The 20,857-nt window shown below is 38.9% G+C and overlaps 1 protein-coding gene across 2 annotated transcripts; it reads left to right on the top strand.

Moving 5' to 3' along the window:
• Positions 1-1,234: 1,234 nt before the first annotated feature.
• Positions 1,235-20,619, top strand: meis2b (Meis homeobox 2b). 2 transcript variants are annotated; one of them, XM_026318713.1, is made up of 11 exons: positions 1,235-1,461; positions 1,910-2,051; positions 2,322-2,372; positions 2,698-2,748; positions 2,870-3,016; positions 5,573-5,687; positions 12,257-12,396; positions 14,619-14,695; positions 15,870-15,928; positions 17,714-17,803; positions 20,561-20,619. In XM_026318713.1, the coding sequence occupies exons 1-11, from the start codon at positions 1,271-1,273 to the stop codon at positions 20,617-20,619; spliced, it is 1,122 nt and encodes a 373-aa protein (XP_026174498.1). In that variant the 5' UTR covers positions 1,235-1,270. The 2 variants fall into 2 exon arrangements, with proteins under 2 accessions (XP_026174498.1, XP_026174497.1); XM_026318712.1 differs by having other exon boundaries at positions 15,870-15,953; positions 17,718-17,803.
• The last annotated feature ends 238 nt before the right edge of the window (positions 20,620-20,857 follow it).

Below are 20,857 nucleotides of genomic sequence, written 5' to 3'. Positions count from 1 at the left end.
GATGTGGATTTTTTTTCACCCATGACCATTCAGCAATCAGAGCCGTGTTGATTAAAATTAAGAAGTCTTACACAGTAAAAACTTTAACCTAAGCCTTGGTCTCCTAAATCTAATACGTAACATTAACACAGATGTTATTTTAATACAAGATATGTTTTTTTCTAAACTTAGCCACATAGTTTTTTAAGCCAGAATGCAGGTACTCCATGTGGAACCTATTGCAACCCAGTGTCCATCCACCCATTCACTATACACACTTACTGCTATTTAGGTTCATGAGGATCTGCTAGAGGTAGGGGTACACCCTGGACAGGTCACCAGTCCATCATAGGGCCACATAGAGACAAACAACGTCACACACACACTCTCTGTAATGTCTGGAAGGCACCAAAAACATTGTAACTAGTCAGCAGGCAGGGTGTAATTGCACCCACCCTGTTCCTCCAGGTTTTGTCATCAGCTCGTCTTGAAGATCAAGAGCGCTCGTATAAGGGTCCACACACTTGCATACTGTGAGTGTGTTGATGTGCAGAGATATGAACACCAGGACACAAGAGCAGAGGACTGAAATGCGAACCCGTCATTCCTGTGAAAGGGACTGTGATGCTCGGAACTAATATCACACACTCATATTTGGCAGTTTATCATTAATCCTTTTGTTGAAGAACCACATAAAACCAGTTCGTCAGTTGTCCGTACGCCTTTTGCTACGCTTGGTAACGTGAGGACAGATGGTGTTTTTCATCAGTTGATTTCATCACTCGCAAAGATTTCAGTCATCATTGATTTGCTTTATGCCAAGGGACAGGATCGTATTATAATTTCCTCTTGGATTCAAAACACTTCCGTTTAATTTCTCATCAACACCAAAGTTGTCCTTTTATTTTACGGCTGGAAATTGCGTACGGAGATGACGCAAAGGGTAACTTGACAAATTATTATCTGAGTATTTATTATTAAATGATTTGCATGAGGTTAATACCTTTCAACATTGCTCACTTAACATTCTTGAGACAGATTTAAGTAATAAACGTAAATATATGCATGGAAAAAATATGATGTGAATCTCCCAGTATAGGAGTATAATGGATCTAGGGTTACGCCTACGTTATTGCTGATATTAGCGGGAGCTAAACCAACACAGACCCAGTTCTTTATTGCTTTAATACTAATAAAAAAAGTTGCTTCCGCCAGTTCTCAGTCATTCATGTCCGAATGTTAATTTCAACTTTCATCACAGTATGATGAGCTGGGACATTACGGAGGAGCGATGGACGGAGTAGGAGTTCCCTCCTCCATGTATACAGACCCGCACACCCCCCGGCCGCTGCCCCAGGTCCACCACCTAGGCCACGTGCAGCCACACTCGACTCAGCACTACGGAGGTCACGCTCCACACAACATTTTGCCCAGCAGCGCCGTAAACGACGCACTGAAAAGAGACAAGGATCAAGTCTACGGGTGGGAATAATAATTATTATTATTATCATTATTATTATTATTATTATTATAATGAAACAAATCTTATCAGTTGATAGAAATAATTAGGTCTTTGGTAATTATTTAGTAGACACAAAAATTGGAGACAGAATAACTGTGTTACATTTCACATGAATTTTCCAGTAAAGTTTAACAACTTTTTAGTCTATTTTTCTGCTTGAAACAAGACAAAATAATGCAGGCTATCAATCAGCGGTATCGAGAATAAATTCAAAAGTCCGTTGGAAATGTCTGTTTGCATTGGAAACAAATGAAATAGGCTGCAGCGGCGCATTTCTTCTCTCGCGTTTAAGGGGGTTAAAGAAATATTTGCTCCCGCTTACAGAGCCAAAGCCTTTTGTTGATGTCACCAAGCTTGTTATATGGTACTGTCAGTTCATGTCCAGGACTAACAGTCCCGTTATTACAGCCACCCTTTATTCCCTCTACTGGCTCTGGTGTTCGAGAAGTGCGAACTGGCGACCTGCACGCCAAGAGAACCCGGGGTAACGGGAGAAGACGTCTGCTCTTCAGACTCCTTCAATGAAGACATAGCCATGTTCACAAAACAGGTAAGAGCACACACAGGTGTAAGTAATGTAAGTAAGATAGATAAGCAAATTTTAGATTTTTGGATTTCTTTAGAAAATGTAAAGAAAACGTTTAGTCCTACAGGCGTTTGTGTTTGCAACAAAAACCAACACTTTATTTTCTGGGAGCAAATTAAATCAGGTTTAGTCTAGACCAAATTAAGTTGTCATTTAGTATGAGATATTATTAATTTTATTAATTCTAAAAAAATCTAAATCAGCTGATGCCTTTGATTTCCTTCCACTCTCCAGATCCGCACAGAGAAACCTTTATTTTCCTCCAATCCAGAGCTGGATAACTTGGTGAGCGCATCTTCTCTTCATTCGATCCTCAGCCTTTTTCTGTATTATGTTGCTTTCTGCGCAAAGCAGGATATCACAGTCTTTTCCCGGACAATGCAATACCTTATATATATAGACATATTTCTAAAAGAAATAAAAGATTGTAAAATTGTATGACATTAATATATTATTTATAAAGGTATGTAGCAGCTGCTTGAAGACGAGAAGTGTCATTGATATAATAACATAACATAATAATAATAACATTAATATTAATAATATGGCATCCTAGAATTCTAACATGTTGTTTTTGTGTGGGATAACTTGAACAATAACCTGTTTTTAGATGATTCAAGCTATTCAAGTTCTACGATTTCATCTCCTAGAAATAGAGAAGGTAAATGTTAGCTTTGGTCTATGAGCAGCAGCACACATAATCCACACTATACCCTAAAATTTGGTTATTAACATGGTCAATTAGAACTCAGAAACCCTAAACGAAAGACTGGATTCCACAGGTTCATGAGCTCTGTGATAACTTCTGCCACCGGTACATCAGCTGCCTGAAAGGCAAAATGCCTATTGACCTGGTCATAGAGGAGCGAGATGTGTGCAAGTCAGACTTTGACGACTTCTCAGGATCCTCCACCAATCTTACAGATTATGTAAGTCACTCTGCAAGCTCTACATTTACAGAAAGGGTTACTTTTTTATTTTGTTTTATTATTCCCATTTTAAAAAGTAATCATACAGCTGCTGTTTATGTGCACAAGTGACTAATAAATGCTGTAGACCGCTCCTAAACATGAGTTGGGTATTTGTTTGTTCTTCAGTTCTCAAAAATGATACCCCTAAAAGGAAAAAAATCCCTTTTTATTAACTGGTGACTTGTATTGCAAAACACTGTTTCATCTTAAGACATAAGATAAACAACTATGTAGACCATTGGATTTCTCCATGTTATTCTTCATTAAACCTCTAAAGCTGGTTTTTGAAGCTAAGGGTTTTTTGCTGGCTGATGGCTGTCATTTTATTGAGTGTAATGTGTAGAGCCTCAGAACAGGGTAGTTCTGTCTGTTAGACGAAAGAGAAAATGATAATAATCACAACTTGGACAGTTCAAGTTTATTGGTTAAGTCATATTTTACAACTTTCTTTCTATAGGAAAATATTATGATGATAAGCTTGATGGTACAAGGCTGTCTGTGTGGCTGTTGGGCTTCAGTCCCTCTGTCTGGTGTTTCTCAGCCAATAGGATCATTATAGCGAGAGTGGACTGGGCCCTTTTCAGACTTCCTCCAGCTGTTTTACACAGCCGTTTCCTATTTTTGGAATCTGTATGCATTTACAATAGAACTAATTAAAAAGTTTAAGTAATTCAGCATTACACTTCAGCTACAGCACTATTGGTCTAAATAGCTTCACTGATATTGCTACAGTAAATTTATGTGGACAAAGACAGGCTGATTTTACTGATTGTTTTTTCTAAATTCAGATACCGATCAGCTGATGGCAGATCCTCCATGAGGAAAATCTCTAGTTTTGCAATCTATAATTCATTTAAGTGTTAACTATTCAACATTAATGGTTGTGGCCAATGAGTTTATATAAGCTTTCTAAAATTGATATATAAATATATTTACGTAAATAGCTAATTTCTGTATAATATTTAACATTCACATCCAGTGATGTGTTCTGGTATTTGATAATTGTCATTCCACCTTGACCATTTTCTCCTCAAATAAAGTTGTCAATATTTCCTAGTTTGTTTAGCTTTTTATTCTTAAAGAATAAAAACATTTGAAATAACATTCAGGCATCAACTGCTATATAGTGTATTTATTAACATTCTCAAACCATTTTTTGGAAAACAGAAGGTAAAAAGTTCAATGGAAGACAGATGACATGCATGAGATTCCTGGTTTGAAATGAAACAGGGATGTTATGATTAACTTTCAAACTAACCCCAAAACCTAAAATCAGTTTTGTAGAATGTACTCTGGTATGATTTTCTCAGCCTTGTCTAATTTAAAGACATCTGTGACAGGGTAAACTTCCACCAATGAGTACCTGAAAAGTCACAATACCTGTTTATTCACTTAGTTCTCTGAAATCCTCCTTAGGATTGACTGCCCCAGCTTTCTCTGATAAAATCCCCTGGTCTAATGCCATACATTCAAGTATTCCTAACAAAGAACCACTCAGATTTCATTCAGTATTTTCCTAATTTATACTGTGTATTAATTTTAACTCAAAACTGTAGAAAATAAGATTATTTGTTGTAACTGCACAACTGGTAGATTAATAATGGTATGAGAATAGCTCATTGGCCTCATTTAGCTGAAGAGACAGCCTTCGTTCACAATATCTGCAATATGTCTGCAATATTTGTTTAAGAAAAACATGCAATTTTTTATAGCTGTCTCTGCCTGGATAATAGTGTAAAGAAAAAAAAATACTGTACAAGGCAAACATAAGCATAAATATTTTGTAGAATTCTCTTGCTTTGTGTTTAGATCTAATACACATGCTATTCATGTCGGCCTATTCCTGATAACTGGGTTTTAACAGATGGGCTGAAAGGAAATAAGATCTTCATAAGCTTGATAAATGTGCAAATATATGGCACCTCTTTGAGTAGGCCTATCTTTGTGTACTGAGAAGTTCTAATTATTGTGCAGCTGGATAAGAAAAGAGGGGCCATCATTGAAAGGCCTTGTTCACACTGTGCCTTTGTCCCCATCCTTCATGTTGTCATTTGCTGAGTTCTCCATCTGATCACCATCCGGCAAACAGCTGACGCATAGATGCTGAAGAGAAAAATCTGCTGTTTGCTTTGGGCTTATGGCTAAGTGGTCAGGCCAGTCAGCCCAATAAATACAGGGTTTCATCCCAGGACTTGTCACAGGAACAGTTGGGAGGGCCCACATGCTGTAGGGCTATCAAACTGTCGTCTAAACTGTGCACCTACTCTTCCTGCAACTATATTTTAACTTCCCTGTACAACAGAAAGGTAATGTTCTTGCCTCACATTTTTGAGAACTTGGTTGCTGTCTTAGTATGTTAATCATGCCATGCAGCTATCTCTGTGTTTTTGGGAAACTGCATAATGGATCTCATATTGGATTTACTGGACCTTCCTCATCTGTTTTCCACTCGTGTCTTCTTCTCTTTCCTTTTCACCTGTCCCTTGGTATGTGGACTACCCCCCGACTTCTCAGAACCCAGTATCCTGGAAAGACATGGATGACACTCACTCCACACCTTCTGTGGGCACTCCAGGGCCAGCCAGTGGAGGCCATGTTTCCCAAAGTGGAGACAACACCAGTGAACTCGGTAAGAGCACCTACAGGCCTCTTGCATCCCCCTCCTTATTAAAGCTCTGACTTTCCTTTGACCTCTTTCGGATGAATGGGTCCTGCTGTTTGATGACTCATGGGGTTCTTTCAAGAAACTTCACGTACTTACTTCATCTGATCATGTTATCTTAAGCACAGTTAAACACGTTTACGAGGAGTCCCCCAGCAGGTATTTATCCTACTTGGAACTCCAACATGCATCAGTTTGCTGCTGAAAATAGTTTCCAAAAAATTTCTTCTGAGTAACATTTGCTCAATGTATCCACCTGCTTGTTGTTATTTGAATAGTTTTTAAAAGATTTAGATTTTTTAGTGGCAGGCTACTTGAGGCTCGATGGGGGTGTGCAAAGATAGAGAACAGAAGCTCCATGAGCAATTAAGTACTGTAGATCCAGGCAACTAAGTAACAGGGTTAGATGAAACGTAATCCAAAACTCGGTGAACCAGAGTTTTTAGGTCGAAACATTTCACTATTCATCTAAGTAGCTTCATCAATCTAAGAAAAAAAGCTGGTATGGATCCTCCAATTTATCTTTCAGGTTGGTTTTACTCCACCCCTAGTCCCATAGGCTCATTAGGTGAACTATGTAAATGGCATGAGAGTCCTTTGACCCACACTCCTGAGTTGGTTTCACTTCACACCTGCGGTTAATAGTAATGTTAGCTAAATCTCTTTGCTTCAATTTAGAGGCCCATGTGACAGCTGATGCTGCACAATGTGTCATAACTGTACTAACACAAAATACGCAGCGGCTTCAACACTCAAGAGTTTAGTGTTCTGGGTTTGTACATTGATGATGATCTTCATGTACTATGTACTTGCCAAAATCAGTAGATTATTAAGCTGTTTAAAAGTAAATTTCATACCAGCCCTATTCTATGTGAAAAAAAAACACAATAGAGACTTTATTTGTTGCTTGGGAGCTCCAGCTGAATTCATGCTGGTCTATGGTAATCCAGGGCAATGAGAGTCATCTATGACAAGAAGTTTTATCACTGCTGTCTGTAAATACATTTTAGATATCCACAATAGCATTTCTCCTAGTCAAATTTGTCAGAATGGTGATTAAAGATATTGACTGTAACATTCTTACTAGTAGAAATTGTATTTGATGATGTTTACAGCATTATAGTTAGATTGAACGTCAAGGTATAAGCTGTACTGTTCATTTCTAAGTATGCAAATTATATGCAGAACATATAGTAATCATGTCCCCCTCAATCCCTCAGAACCCTCCCAAAAACAGTGACAGAAATCTGAAACTGAAGAGAACTGAGAAGACTGTAATTATTTTCAGTATAAATACTTTTTCAATTTTTTTTCCCAATACCAGTTTTATTTTTCAATCCTGATTTTATGAGTGCCAAGTGTTATTTTTCAGCCAAAGTTTAACTGTCACTGTTCTAGCTCCCATACATTGCCTCCTTGCCGTTAACACCTAATTATCATGTGCATGTTTTTTACAGAGGATTGGAAACCTTCCAAATTACTCCTCTTCTAGCCATGTATCATGTCTAATAAAAGGAGGAGAGACAAAGCGTCACTGATGATGGATCAGTGCCTCACTGAGCTCATTAGACAGACCACACTGGCTTTGCATCATTGATGCAGCTGAGGGTATGGCAATCAGTTCTGCTAGCCACTCTCCACTTTGTCTTATGGACAAGCCATCTACTGACATCTTCACCCAGCATAACAGCTTTTGAGTTATAAGCACAACAAATGGTGAAAGAAGACCTGGCATTGGAAATAAAACATTTGTAACATATAGCTTCAGCTATTAAGAATAGCTGACATGTACAAGGAGAAATAGTGGTGTTTTACTATTAGAAATATGTGAAAATTAATACAGCAGGAAATTTCTATCTTGTCTGCTTTTGGGTCCTATAGGTCTTGTTTAAATAAAGCAGCCAGTGCAGTGAGACTATGTAAACTTTTTTTCAATATAAATCAAGCTGTTTCACAAACTTGTAAAAGTTAGACTTTAAATTCCTCATTGCACCGGCACATTTCTTAGCTTCTTAAGAATATATGGCTCTTCGGGCTATATAATAGTTAAATGACTCCACATGCACATGCCCATAGTACATAGTACATAGATTTACTGTGTTAGAAAAATAAAAGAGGAACAGATCTGTAAGGACATGTTACACAGAGTATTAGAAGTGAGGTAGAACACATACGAAGATCTTAAAGTGCTATTTTTTGTGTATGCTTTTATTCTTTGCCCCAGGGCAATATTCCAGCCATCCCTGTTGTAATGCCCACATCTCCATCTACAAGTGCAGTGTGTGTACGTATGGGGGTTGGGGGTCATGGGAGACTTGCACTGGTGTAAGACTTTGAGACTGCACTGTCTTATACTAGTTAGAACAGCTGAATTAATTCAATTCAATTCAATTCAATTTTATTTGTATAGCGCCAAATCACAATACAAATCATCTCAAGGCACTTTACAAAAACTAAAACTAAAAACCCAACAATTCCCTTATGAGCAAGCACTTGGCGACAGTGGAGAGGAAAAAACTCCCTTTAACGGAAGAAAAAAACCTCCAGCAGAACCGGGCTCAGTTTGGGCGGCCATCTGCCTCGACCGGTTGGGGTGAGTGGATAGAGCAGAGAGAAAAGAACAGCAACAATAAACAACAAATAGACACTGCAAGTTGGTGGGGCCAGTAACTGCACATCAGCGATAAACAGCTCCAGGACCAGGGACACCTGCAGAAGGTACAGAGAGAGAGAGAGAGAGAGAGAGAGAGAGGGAGGGAGAGAGCACAAACTAGGGGAGAGAGAGAGCACAAGGTTAGTAACATTCAATGGTGGAATATACATGAGGTGGGAGAGAAAGGGGGGGGGGGGGGGGGGGGGTTAGGGTAGGGGAGCTCAGTGCACCGGTGGTCCTCGGGCAGTCTAGGCCTATAGCAGCATAACTAACTAAGGGATGGTTCAGGGTTGCCTGAAGCCAGCCCTAACTATATGCTTTGTCAAAGAGGAAGGTTTTAAGTCTAGCCTTAAAAGTACAGAGAGTGTCTGCCTCCTGAACCCAGGCTGAGAGCTGGTTCCACAGGAGAGGAGCTTGATAGCTAAAGGCTCTGCCTCCCATTCTGCTTTTGAGAACTCTGGGAACCACAAGTAGGCCTGCACTCTGAGAGCGAAGTGGTCTATTGGGATAATATGGTACTATGAGGTCTTTAAGGTATGAAGGGATTTGTATGTGAGAAGAAGGATTTTAAATTCTATTCTATATTTTACAGGGAGCCAATGAAGAGAAGCCAATATAGGAGAAATATGATCTCTCTTGCTAGTTCCTGTCAGGACTCTGGCTGCGGCATTCTGGATTAATTGGAGGCTTTTTATTAAGATATTAGGACATCCAGATAGTAATGAGTTACAGTAATCTAGCCTTGAGGAAACAAATGCATGGACTAGTTTTTCTGCATCATTTTGAGACAGGATGTTCCTAATTTTGGAAATGTTGTGCAGGTGAAAGAATGCAGTTCTAGAAATTTGTTTTATGTGTGAGTTAAAGGACATGTCCTGGTCAAAATTACCAGGAAACAGAAGTGATTAGTGTAGTGGAGGCTCTGCCCAGTGGCTTTCTCCTCCCTGGAGCACAAGAAAGAGGGATGAGGAGAGGAGATGGACAAGGGTGGTGTGTCCAGGGTGGGGGTGGAATGGACGACACAAATTCTTCAGATATAAACTAGGCTGAGTAGGTCCTTTTTTCTTGTTCTTTTTCATCCATTTTCTGTTATAGAAATGTAGATAGTTAGGTATGTCTAAAGACAACACCCACATTCTTAATTTCATCTGATTAGGGCTAATTCTGGCCAATTGGATGGAAATATTGATGGTCATTCAGTTGCCGGAACCAGTTAACCCTTTGACTTCCACACTAAAAAAATACAGTTGCAAAAAATATTTATTAGTAAAATTGTGTTGCTGTCTCTACATTTAGCAACCCTTCAGGTTTTGTTTGTTAGATTAGCCAATCAGGAAGCAGATATGCTGGTCAACCAGCCGGTTTAAGGTAATTTTGGGCATTATGTGCAAGTCCACCTGCTGGTTCATATAAGACATCAAAGACAGTAGAATTTGTTAAAATAACATTTAATTTATTTTAAACAATAATTTTCAGAACTTTTAAAAAAAGTTTTTTTAAAAAACAATGTAATATATTATCATATATCAACCAATAATGCTCAATGTGTGCCTGCTACTATGCCCATAAAATGTGCGACAGTCCATTATTCCTGAAAGATAACAAGAAAGAAATATCATGGTTACTATTACATTACTATAGCAAATGTAATACAACGATAATACATCTATTAGCAGATGTTCATCTATTAGCAGATGTTCCTAGAAGAGTCCTAAAGAGTCCTAAATGTACCTGTCTAGCTAGCTTTGAGTAGTTGTGTGTGAGTCAAATTGAGTAATTTTGACATATCATTATTAAAATGTTCACACAATTGTACAGATTTACACAATATAAATATTGAAGCTGTATGATGTATATTTTTTGAGCTATGACCATTTGTTCAACAACAGTGCTCAACAATCAAAGAAGGGTGCTAATCTGCCATCCAGATCTGTGTACATGGCTTCAGACAGCTCTATCTCTAAAAGTATAAAAGCCACAGCTTAAATGTTTACAGATATATGTGATGTGTTCACAAGTAGGCAAACATTTTTATAGAATTTTGTCTGCGTAGTTTACAAACTCAATGACTGGCAATGGTTAGAAATGGGTAAAAAATGAAAAATTAGCAACTTGAGCTAGGCTGTTTACACTGATTGCTGACACTGGCAGCTAAAACGAACGGTCAACCACGTTTTCTGCAGAATCATATATATACATTTTATTGTCTGATTTATAATCTTCAACAAAAATATGATTGTTAGGGTGTCTAGAAGTGACATCGGAAAAGATATTTTTTCTTACCTCAACTTTCACACGTAATTCTTGTCATTTCTGAGGAGCTGCGCAAGACTGAGCCACTTCTGTTTTTTTCAACAGCTTTCAGACAATAATATTTACCTACAGCAGCACCACCCACTGGATATAACCAGTGTTACATACACTACTCAGTTAGGTGAATGAGGATAAATAGCCAAAGATAGTTTTTAAGAGTTTTTACTACAGCAATATAGTGGCGGAAAAAAAACCAACTGGTGGTTATAATGCATGTCAAAGGGTTAAAGCTACTGTGTCTCTTAAATTGGTATTTTCTGGCATTTTACAGATTTATCTATACAATGCAACCATAATAGAAAACATGACTATCCTCAAAAATCACCAACTTCTTCCTGTAGCACATCTAAAAACAGTTAATGTACTGGTTAGCTGTGGGATGCCAGAATTACCAAAGATAACAGCTAGAATCAGTAATCATATACACTAACTTCTACTGAAGAACTGGAAAAATAATACAGAAAACATGTAATATGTCAGACAATGTAGCATATTTCACAGTAGTGGGGGTAGAAGTAACTTTACCAGCAGGCTGTAGGAGACTTAGAGTACAAAAAAAGAGTAAAGAGCAGAGGCAAGAAACACCGTACCCTGTGTTTGACTCAGAGATGGACACCATCCATCATAACTGAGACAGCCATAGTACAATCCTTTTTAATGTTAGTATTCAGTAGCTGAAATATTTATGTGTGAATATGGCTCATAAAGGCATATTTGACTGATGCATCTCTAAAAACAAAAAGACATGCTACAGCAAATCTTAAGAAAAGTAAGGTTCCTGTCCTATCTCAGGGGAGGAGTCTCTCAGATGCATTATTCACATGCCCTGCAGGCAGGCTTTCAAGGTTTCTCTGCCCTGAGGGCAAGAAAGATAACCACCACAGTTAAAAGTAAATCATCTTGGCTGATGCACAATTAATGGCAGAGTGTAAGAGGGAATGGAATGCACCTTGTGTTGCAAGATGGTGTGAGTTAGCTAGTAGGCCTGAAACCTGCCTTGATCAATGCCACCTTCTTGCTGAAATCAAAGAGATATCCTGCTAATGGCATGATCCAGATAAAAGCATTGGACAACCTGACACAGATGTCAGTGAGGGTTGAGCTGGGGATCAGACATGGGAAAATAAGGAAGATACACAACCTTCTGACCCACCTCACACCCCTTTCATTCAGCCCTAGTACCCCAAATAAAAACCTTGCTTCTAACAGGTTCCTGTTAGTTTCCTGTTTTTGTCTTTTTGTAATTTTCATTTGCCTTTTTTCTTTCATAAAGAGGCCATAATTCTGAGTTTGACTGCAGTTTGAACTTTCATTATTTCATGTCAAGTATAGAACTCCTGCGGCTTTTCGTTTTATTAAGCTCCCTCAATAAAAACTAAAGCTCAATATCCAGTGACCAGGAAGTAAAACTAACTAACTTTACTAAGTAAAAGGTACTGCTACTACACAACAGAGGAATGCACTGTTCCACTGTCTGCCCTTTTGTAACCCATTTTTGAATGGAAGGATGGAGGCAACAGGGCCAAATAAAGTTTTCTCTTAGTGTGACTCCTGTTGTTATTGATTGCAGGAGATGGCCTTGATAACAGTCTGGCATCACCAGGCACAGGAGATGAGGATGACCAGGACAAGAAGAGGCAGAAGAAACGAGGCATTTTCCCTAAAGTGGCCACAAATATAATGAGAGCCTGGCTCTTTCAGCATCTTACGGTAACGGAAATCTGTTTCAGATCCTGTGAAGTTGCTTTTCTTTACAAGCCACATTCAGCTACAGCTTCTTATAGATTCACAATACTCACACAATACTTTTTTCTTCTCTCTAACAGCAGCTCTACATTGTTTTTACATCATGCTAAAAGTGAATGTTGAACCTTGGCCCCTTCATTCAACAGTTATTTGAAATGGTGCCTCTTCACCCAGGAATGAGCCTAGACTGGATTTTTTTTAATGACATCTTGAAACAAAGTTAATTTTTGATTCACTGCAAGATAATGAAACATAGATGAGCTCCAAAGACTCTTTTTGAAATCCAGTCGAATCGGTGTGTACATAAATCAACATCAGACGCCTTCTATACAGAAATGGCAGCATTGTTTCAGATCTCTGTACAAGAAAGGGCAAGTCTCCACACAGAAACCTTTTATTAGAGGTCCAAAAGATAACTCTGCCACTGTCTTCTGAGTTTTTTTTTAACCTCTGGCACTGTAATATGTGGGATAGCCCCACAGTTATTTAGTTTGTAAAAGCCCTACTCAGGTCCTGTACCTGGTGTAATCCATCCTTTCAAAAGCCCACCTTAAGGTTTTATGTTACTGAAATGTTTCACTGTGAAGGCCTGCGGGTTGAAGGCCTCTGGGAGAGCGTAGGGAGTGGTTCTGTCCTTTACTAGTCGTAGCCTCCTGCCTTTGTTGACCATTCTGAGGACCCTTACAAGATCTCATTGTGTGGAAGCTATAGAAAAACCAGCTGTGAAAGGCTTCGAATCACTCATTATCAGCCCATTAGCCTGGTCGTAAGTGTTGGTTTCCATGCCACTTATCCACATGCTAAGATTGATGCCAAAGTTTGAGTTTGTGGATCAAACCTTGAATCCTCTGAAGGATTACATCCTTTGATCCTCTGAATTCAAATGTCAACTTTGACTGAAATTGTTTTATTTAGAATAATACCCATGAAATTAGCAGGGCTTTTTCTTTGATCACAGTTTCTGTGATGCCCATTCTAGATGAGTCTTCGGTCACACCAAAGACAGACCTTTTAAGGGCAAAGTGGGATCCACAAAACTAAGTTACTGAAATGAATAAATAAACTATACATATTTGTTATTTATTTACAATGGATAATGAACAACAAACAGTACATTAAGACATTAAAATAAAACAGTACTGCACAATATTCCTGATGTAGAATTTAATTCTGTGCCTGTACAAGCTAGCTCCTGTTTGCATTCAAAAGCACATATATCTGTGTTCATAATCCTGAGCAAATCCTGTGCATTTTATGCGTGTATTATGCGGGTGTGTTGTGTTTGTGTGTGTGTTTGTGTGTATGTTTGTGTTTGAGCCTGTGTGGATGTAAACCCTAGTTTGAGTGTCTACATATGAAAGTTTAATGATTTATATGCATGTATGTGTGCTTGTGTGCAGTTGGCCTAAAAGGTGGTTTAAAAATGGAGTGCATGGAAGCTCATCATTCAGTAATGACTACAGGAGGTGGCTGTTGTTCTGACATTAGCAGTACAAGGGTAACCTTTGTCCTGCCATCTGCCACCTTCTTCCCATTTTTTCATACACACACATACACAGAGTCAGGAGGGAAGTGACTGAGTCCAGAGGACAGGGAGATGGAGCAAGGCAGGTGATCATGGTCATTTTTCTAGAATGATGCAGTCTCTTCCGGGAATAACTACGCACATGGATGACTGGCACAGAATATGATTCCACTTCCTCCAGTAGCTTAGGGCAAATTGGCTTTATAACCTTAAATGGATGTATGTGCTTGTTATTAGTTCTTTTTTTATCATCCATTCATCCATCATCTGTACCTGCTTATTCCTAACCAGGGTCACAAGGATCTGCTGGAGTCTATCCCAGCTCTCTTTGGGTGTAAGGCAGGAGTACACAGTGGACAGGTCACCTGTCCATCACAGGGCCACATAGAGACAGACAACCTCACACACTCACACTCACTCCTATGGGCAATTTAGAGTCACCAATCAACCTGACATACATGTTTTTGGACTGTGGGAGGAAACTGGAGTACCCGCAGAAAACCTAAGCAAGCACGGGGAGAACATGCAAACTCCACTCAGAAAGGCCCCTACTGGGTTTCGAACCAGAAACGTTCTTGCTGTGAGGCAACAATCCTAACCACTAATTCACTGTGCTGCCCTAGTTCATTTTATTTTTTCTATAATCTTTTGTCACTTACAGCACCCATATCCATCAGAGGAACAGAAAAAGCAGCTAGCACAAGACACAGGCCTCACCATCCTGCAAGTGAACAACTGGTAAGTCATTCTAAATGCAGGTTTGAGCATCTGCATTGTCACTCTGTGGTCATATCTACTCACCCGTGGACATATGAGTCTGTGGTTTTAAAAACGCAGTTTATAAATACTGCATTAACTTTAGCGTACGTATTGTATTTTCATCTCAGTCTTGGCTATGAGTCATGGTTTCATAATGACAAAACATGAAGATGTCAAACATCTGTACAGTCTCTGTTCTAGTGAGAGACACATTACTCTTCATTTCTCTAGGATAATCTAGCAATGTCTGTGAAGATTCTCAGTCGTCCAGGGGAAGTTAAGTTTAATTACCTAAAGGTTGAGTCATGGCAACTGGACTTGCATTAAAACTGAGTCCAGTTGCCATGACTCAACTTTTAGATAATCTAGCAATGTACTTAATGAAATTGACTTAAGTATAAGTGTACCAAGTAATTACTATTTTCCCTATAATTTATATGAAAATGTGTAGTTGCCAATGACTTGTTCACTGATAACATTAAAATACCATGTACCAGTACCTTATTCTGAAAAATTATAACAAAGTGAATATAATGTAATTAATACAGTATAGGCATGTGAATAAAGCAAATGAAAGCTGATAAAAATTTTGGAAATGCTTGATCAATTAGATGATTAATGTGGTATCTTCATTTTTTCAGTAATTACATGCAGACCAGTGAAGGACAGTGCACTGCTGGGCAAAACAAAGATGTATATATTTAAAAGAATCATTTATAAGAAAGAAAGGTCTTGTATAAAATGTTTTTATACATTTACATTTTTCAAAATAATTGGGATCTTTGTCTTTACTAGTTTTAATACTAAACTAGTTGTTTTCTGTTATGAAAATCTTCACAACAATTAATTAGAGTAGTCTAATCTCCAACTTCATTAATTAGCTTTTTTCTGGGCTTTAGTCACTAATTAGTTTAGTTACTTGTGTATGTCCCATACTTACATCACAGGATGAGACTTTCCTTTCACAGAAAAAGCAAAGCTAGAAAGTGATCCTTGAGTTTATAATATTCTATAATTTATACATGTGTTCCAAGGTGAAGAATGCCTAACATCTAAAATTTAATGATTGTGGTATATGTTTAATAATATAATACTCCATTAAGTATCTTATGGCATTTTATGTGCAAAGAATTTACAATTACAATTTTTCCAGGTTTATCAATGCAAGGAGGAGAATAGTCCAACCTATGATTGACCAATCCAACAGAGCAGGTAAAGCAAAACACAGTCCTATAAGGCATTACAGTGGATTAGTAGACACATGGATCAATACATGAGCAGGGCCTAGAAAGAAATTGGTAGGAACACCAGAGGCGCTAAGCACCAGCACTGATAGACTAACCAGACAAACCAACCTGTGCACCACCTGGACTGACTACAAGAAAGCCTAAAACTTAATGCCACACACATGGATCCTGGAATGCTTGAAAATGTACAGGACTCGAAGAGTATTAATTGAGAGCTCAGTGGGAATGTGGAAAACAAACCCGGAGCCCAACTTCAAGCCAATGGCAAGTCACTATCAACCCCCTCGACAAGATCATCACCAAAAATTGCAATGGATAGAACTATGGAATGGAGCCACTATCAGCCAACTCCTCTACATGGATGGCATCAAGCTGTATGCCAGGAGTAAATGGTCATCAAATACCCTGCTGGCATAGTAATCTGGCCAAAGGGAAGGTAAACGCCACTGACATCAACACAAGGAAGCTGCTCACAGTGCTGTGCACTAAACAGAAGAAAGGAGGCAGAGGACTAGTGAGCATCAGAGCCATTATCCAGGATGAAACAGCAAAGATCCATAAGTATATCAGAAAGATGACCCAAAGTGGTCATGTGCTTGAGCGTTAGTCAGCAGAAACCTGTGGAGAAAGAAAAGGTAGACCAAGAACCATCATGGAAGGACAAACCCCTGCATGGTATACACCACTGGCAGATAGAAGAAGTGGCTGATACAAAAAATTTATACCAGTGGCTGGAAAAAGCTGGACAGAAACGTAGCACAGAGGCACTAGTCATGGCAGCACAGGAACAAGATGCAAGTATAAAATCAAAGGAGGCTGGGGTCTGCCACACTTGGCAGGACACCAGATGCAGGCCCAAAGGTGGTTGAAAATGACCAAGCTAAGACTGACAAACTGGTAAAGACTAACTGACTGGACATAGTGGAGGTGGACAAACAGGAGAACAGATAAATGTAGCAATCCCAAGAGATAGCAACATCAGAGAGAAAAAACATGAGAAACTTGAGAAATACCAAGGGCTGAAAGAAGAGCTAGAAAAGATGTGGAAGGTGAAGACAACAGTGGTCGCTGTGGTAATCAGCACTGTGACCCCCAAACTGGGAGAGTGGCTCCAACAGATTCAATTCAATTAAATTAATTTTATTTGTATAGCGCCAAATCACAATTCAATCATCTCAAGGCACTTTACAAAAAACAAAAAACCCAACAAATCCCTTATGAACAAGCACTTGACAGTGGAGAGGAAAAACTCCTTTTAACGGAAGAAAAAACCTCCAGCAGAACCAGACTCAGTTTGGGCGGCCATCTGTCTCGACTGGTAGGGGTGAGTGGATTGAAGAGAGAGAATAGAACAGCAACAATAAACAACAAATAGACACTGCAGGTGGGTGGGGCCAGTAGCTGCACATCAGACATATACAGCTCCAGGACCAGGGACACCTGCAGAAGGTACAGGGAGAGAGAGAGAGGGAGAGCACACGAACAACATCTGAGATTTTCCTGACGATTGCAGTCCTAGGAACAGTTGAAACAAAATACACTGATCAGGTGAAGAAGACTAGCTAAAGAGCTAAAGACAATACAAAATGTGAGTGACATGCCAGTCCTAGGATGTTTAGAGTCTGGATTGTATAACGGAAATGCCAAGAAGGTGATTCTGTGTGCAGCATGAGGTGGTTTAAGCAAGTAATGTAGATTTGTTGTTGACACACTGAGATTATTTTTTATTGCTGTTCCTCTCTTCTTGCAGTGAGTCAAGGTACAGCTTACAGTCCAGATGGCCAGCCAATGGGAGGCTTCATTCTTGATGGGCAACAGCACATGGGTCTCGGACCTGGAGGTGAGCAACTACCCTTATATTTATCAATCCATCAAGGATAAAATCTTTAGGATCTTTTTTTTTTTCTTGCACGTGTTTTACATGACAGTTGAATTTCCAGCAATTCACAAATGTGTGTCGAGTGCTTTAACGTATTCTTTACTATGTGATCAATAAATCACAGACGGGGCACTTACAGGTCCAATACGCAGCTGTACATTTTTTAACTAATACTAATTGTTTTCAGCATACTTGTTAAGTGTTGGTGCGAGTGCTGGAGTGAAGAAGGAGAAGTTGGACCCAAATGCAGAACAAAAACAGGAATTTATTTCTCCTGGGATCACCAGGGCAAGGAAAAACGCCAAAAACAGAGAGCCAAGTAAAATGGGAAACTGAAAATCACAGAATGAGATGGGAAACTACAGAGGACCCAATGAAAATGTAACAAAACATAAACACTTGCAATAAGCAATCCTCAGGGCGTAAGCTGAAGCCTCTAATGCTTCAGCACCAACAAAAGAGACAGGGAAGTATATATAGGGAAACAAACGTAATTGCAAACAGGTGAAACTCATGAACTCAATTAATGAAGCTGCCGGGGAGCGGTGCAGGGGAAAAAGGAAGACTTGACAAAGTAATTGTCCCTGGCAGGAAGTCCCAAAGGGGAAAATTGAATTCAAGATTTTAACTGTAGTTTTTAAAGCCTTAGAAGTCTTGCTCCTTCATACTTGTTGGAATTGTTCACTTTATGAAAAACCTCAAGATCGCTCCACAGTGCTTCTCAATTAACCCCAAGGTTCTGAAAACCAACTATGTTCCATACTTTCGGAGTCACAGCACCATGGCTGTAGAATTCCTTACCCCTTGATATTCACGCGTATACTGATTTTACCCTTTTATATAGCAAACAAAACTATCTTGTTTGATCAAGCATTTGGTGATCTCTTGCGGTAACTGTGTTGTGTTGAAGTGTTTATATATGTTTTAAGTGGCAAATGGTCTATGTATTGAGTTTATTTACGGTAAAGCACTTTGTGTACAATTGTATTGTCTAAAAGCACTACATAAATAAATTTTTTATTCGATATGTTCTTATAGAAATGTACAGGTGGGTTTCATATACCATATTTTCTGGACTATTTTTAGTTCTCTGGCTTGCCCTGCAAGTTATATAGCAAAGCGACTTATATATGTTAATTTACTGTCATTTTGTCAAGTAGTCACTAGCACTAGCATTAGATGGCACTCTAGACTTCAATGTGCAGGTAATAAAATATGTATCTGAAACATAGTTTTTGGAGTGTTGGCACTCAGTGTTGGCAACCTCAGAGAATTTAGGCTATCTTCTTCTTTTCCTTTCGGCTGCTCCATTCAGGGGTCACCACAACGAATCTGCCTCCATTTAACCCTATCCTCTGTATCCTCCTCACCCACACCAACTATCCTCATATCCTCCTTCACTATGTCTGCGAATTTAGACTGTGATTAGTATAATTAGAAATGTGACTTAGACACTGAAGTGCTAAAAGCAACTAATCTTCTGGTACAACTTAGTCTAGAAAAAACATAATATTCTGTGTTATATGTGTTTTTCACTGTGTAGCATCAAATGATGATCATATAACCTGCATTTGTAGCTGAATACAATGACAATAACAATTGCACATCCTATAATTAGGGTGTATAGTCCAGTGGCAACATTCAGTGCCAATGCAGAAAGTAGCATGTTTTATTTAATCTAATCGTTGGATATTATCCAACACCAAAGTTCTTGTCTGGTAGTACAGTGGTGTGAAAAAGTGTTGGCCCCCTTCCTGATTTCTTACTTTTTTGCATGTTTGTCACACTTTAATGTTTCAGATCATCAAACAAATTTAAATATTAGTCAAAGATAACACAAGTAAACACATCATGCAGTTTTTAAATGAAAGTTTTTATTATTAAGGGAAAACAAAATCCAAAACTACATGGCCCTGAAAAAGCATTTGCCCCCTAAACCTAATAACTGGTTGGGCCACCCTTAGCAGCAACAATTTGGACTTGTAACCTGAAAAATCAAGGGTTCGAGTCTCAGGCCCGGCAGGAATTGTCGGTGGGCAGAGTGAATAGCCAGCACCCTGTCCACCCCCAATACAATGACTGAGGTGAGACCCTTGAGCAAGGCACCGGACTCCCAACTGCTCCCCGGGCGTCACAGCGTTGGCTGCCCACTGCTCTGGGTGTGTGTGCACGGTGTGTTTGTGTGTTCACTGCTGTGTGTGTGCACTTGGGTGGTAAAGGAATTTCCCCATTGTGGGACTAATAAGGGAATTGAGTTTGAGTTTGAGTTTGACTGCATTCATTTCCAGTGAAAAAAGACTGATAACGTGATTCATATTTGAATGTATCCTAATACAAAAAAATTAAAGCTAGAAAAGAAGAAATTAATTTTATGAAGGCAAGTCTAATCTAGTCATAAGAATGAATCCAGAATATATTAACTAATGTACAAGAAAACTTCCTACATTTCAGTGCCATCACAGCCCTATACATGTACATACCCAGTATGAGATATAGTGTGATATGTGTTTTTTTTATTCAGAATTCAGAAGAGAGGGATTTAATTCACATGTTCACATAATATATGAAGAACAAAATGAAGAACTTTGCATGACTAATATTTCTGTCTTAGCATCAAAGCTAAAGCTACACCAGCTGAAAAATCAGCACTCTCTGTAAAGCTTTGTGAGTAGTCTGTTGCGTTGTTGGTGTTCATCTGTTTTTCTGTCTTATTCTAAGGACCTGTGGGTGGCATGGGAATGAATGTGGGCATGGATGGGCAGTGGCACTACATGTAAGCTCACTCCCGATGCGCCTGAACAATAAGGTGAAGTAAACAGGACAGTCTTCGTATTTCTTCATTTAGAACCAAAAAACAGGTTCACCATTCCTTGTTGTCACACTAATATTTCTGATCTACTCTTCCTATTCTATACCAGTCTAATTATTTTTGCTAGGTAATTTTTCCTGCTAATGCATGACACATATAGCAAGAGGTCCTATCATAATATTCATGTTTGGTTTGTCTTTGAGGTG

This window comes from Mastacembelus armatus, chromosome 24 (genome assembly GCF_900324485.2).
Source record: "Mastacembelus armatus chromosome 24, fMasArm1.2, whole genome shotgun sequence".
Taxonomy (NCBI): Eukaryota; Metazoa; Chordata; class Actinopteri; order Synbranchiformes; family Mastacembelidae; genus Mastacembelus; species Mastacembelus armatus.
The sequence above is the reverse complement of the archived record's forward strand: the minus strand, read 5'-3'. Positions and strand labels throughout refer to the sequence as shown.

Coding starts and splice junctions, on each gene's coding strand:
- meis2b (XM_026318712.1), top strand. CDS start 1,271: ATGGACGGAGTAGGAGTTCCCTCCTCCATGTATACAGACCCGCACACC. Junction 15,954..17,717: donor GCAAAACACAGTCCTATAAG/GCATTACAGTGG, acceptor TCTTGCAGTGAG/TCAAGGTACAGCTTACAGTC. Junction 17,804..20,560: donor CATGGGTCTCGGACCTGGAG/GTGAGCAACTAC, acceptor TCTTATTCTAAG/GACCTGTGGGTGGCATGGGA.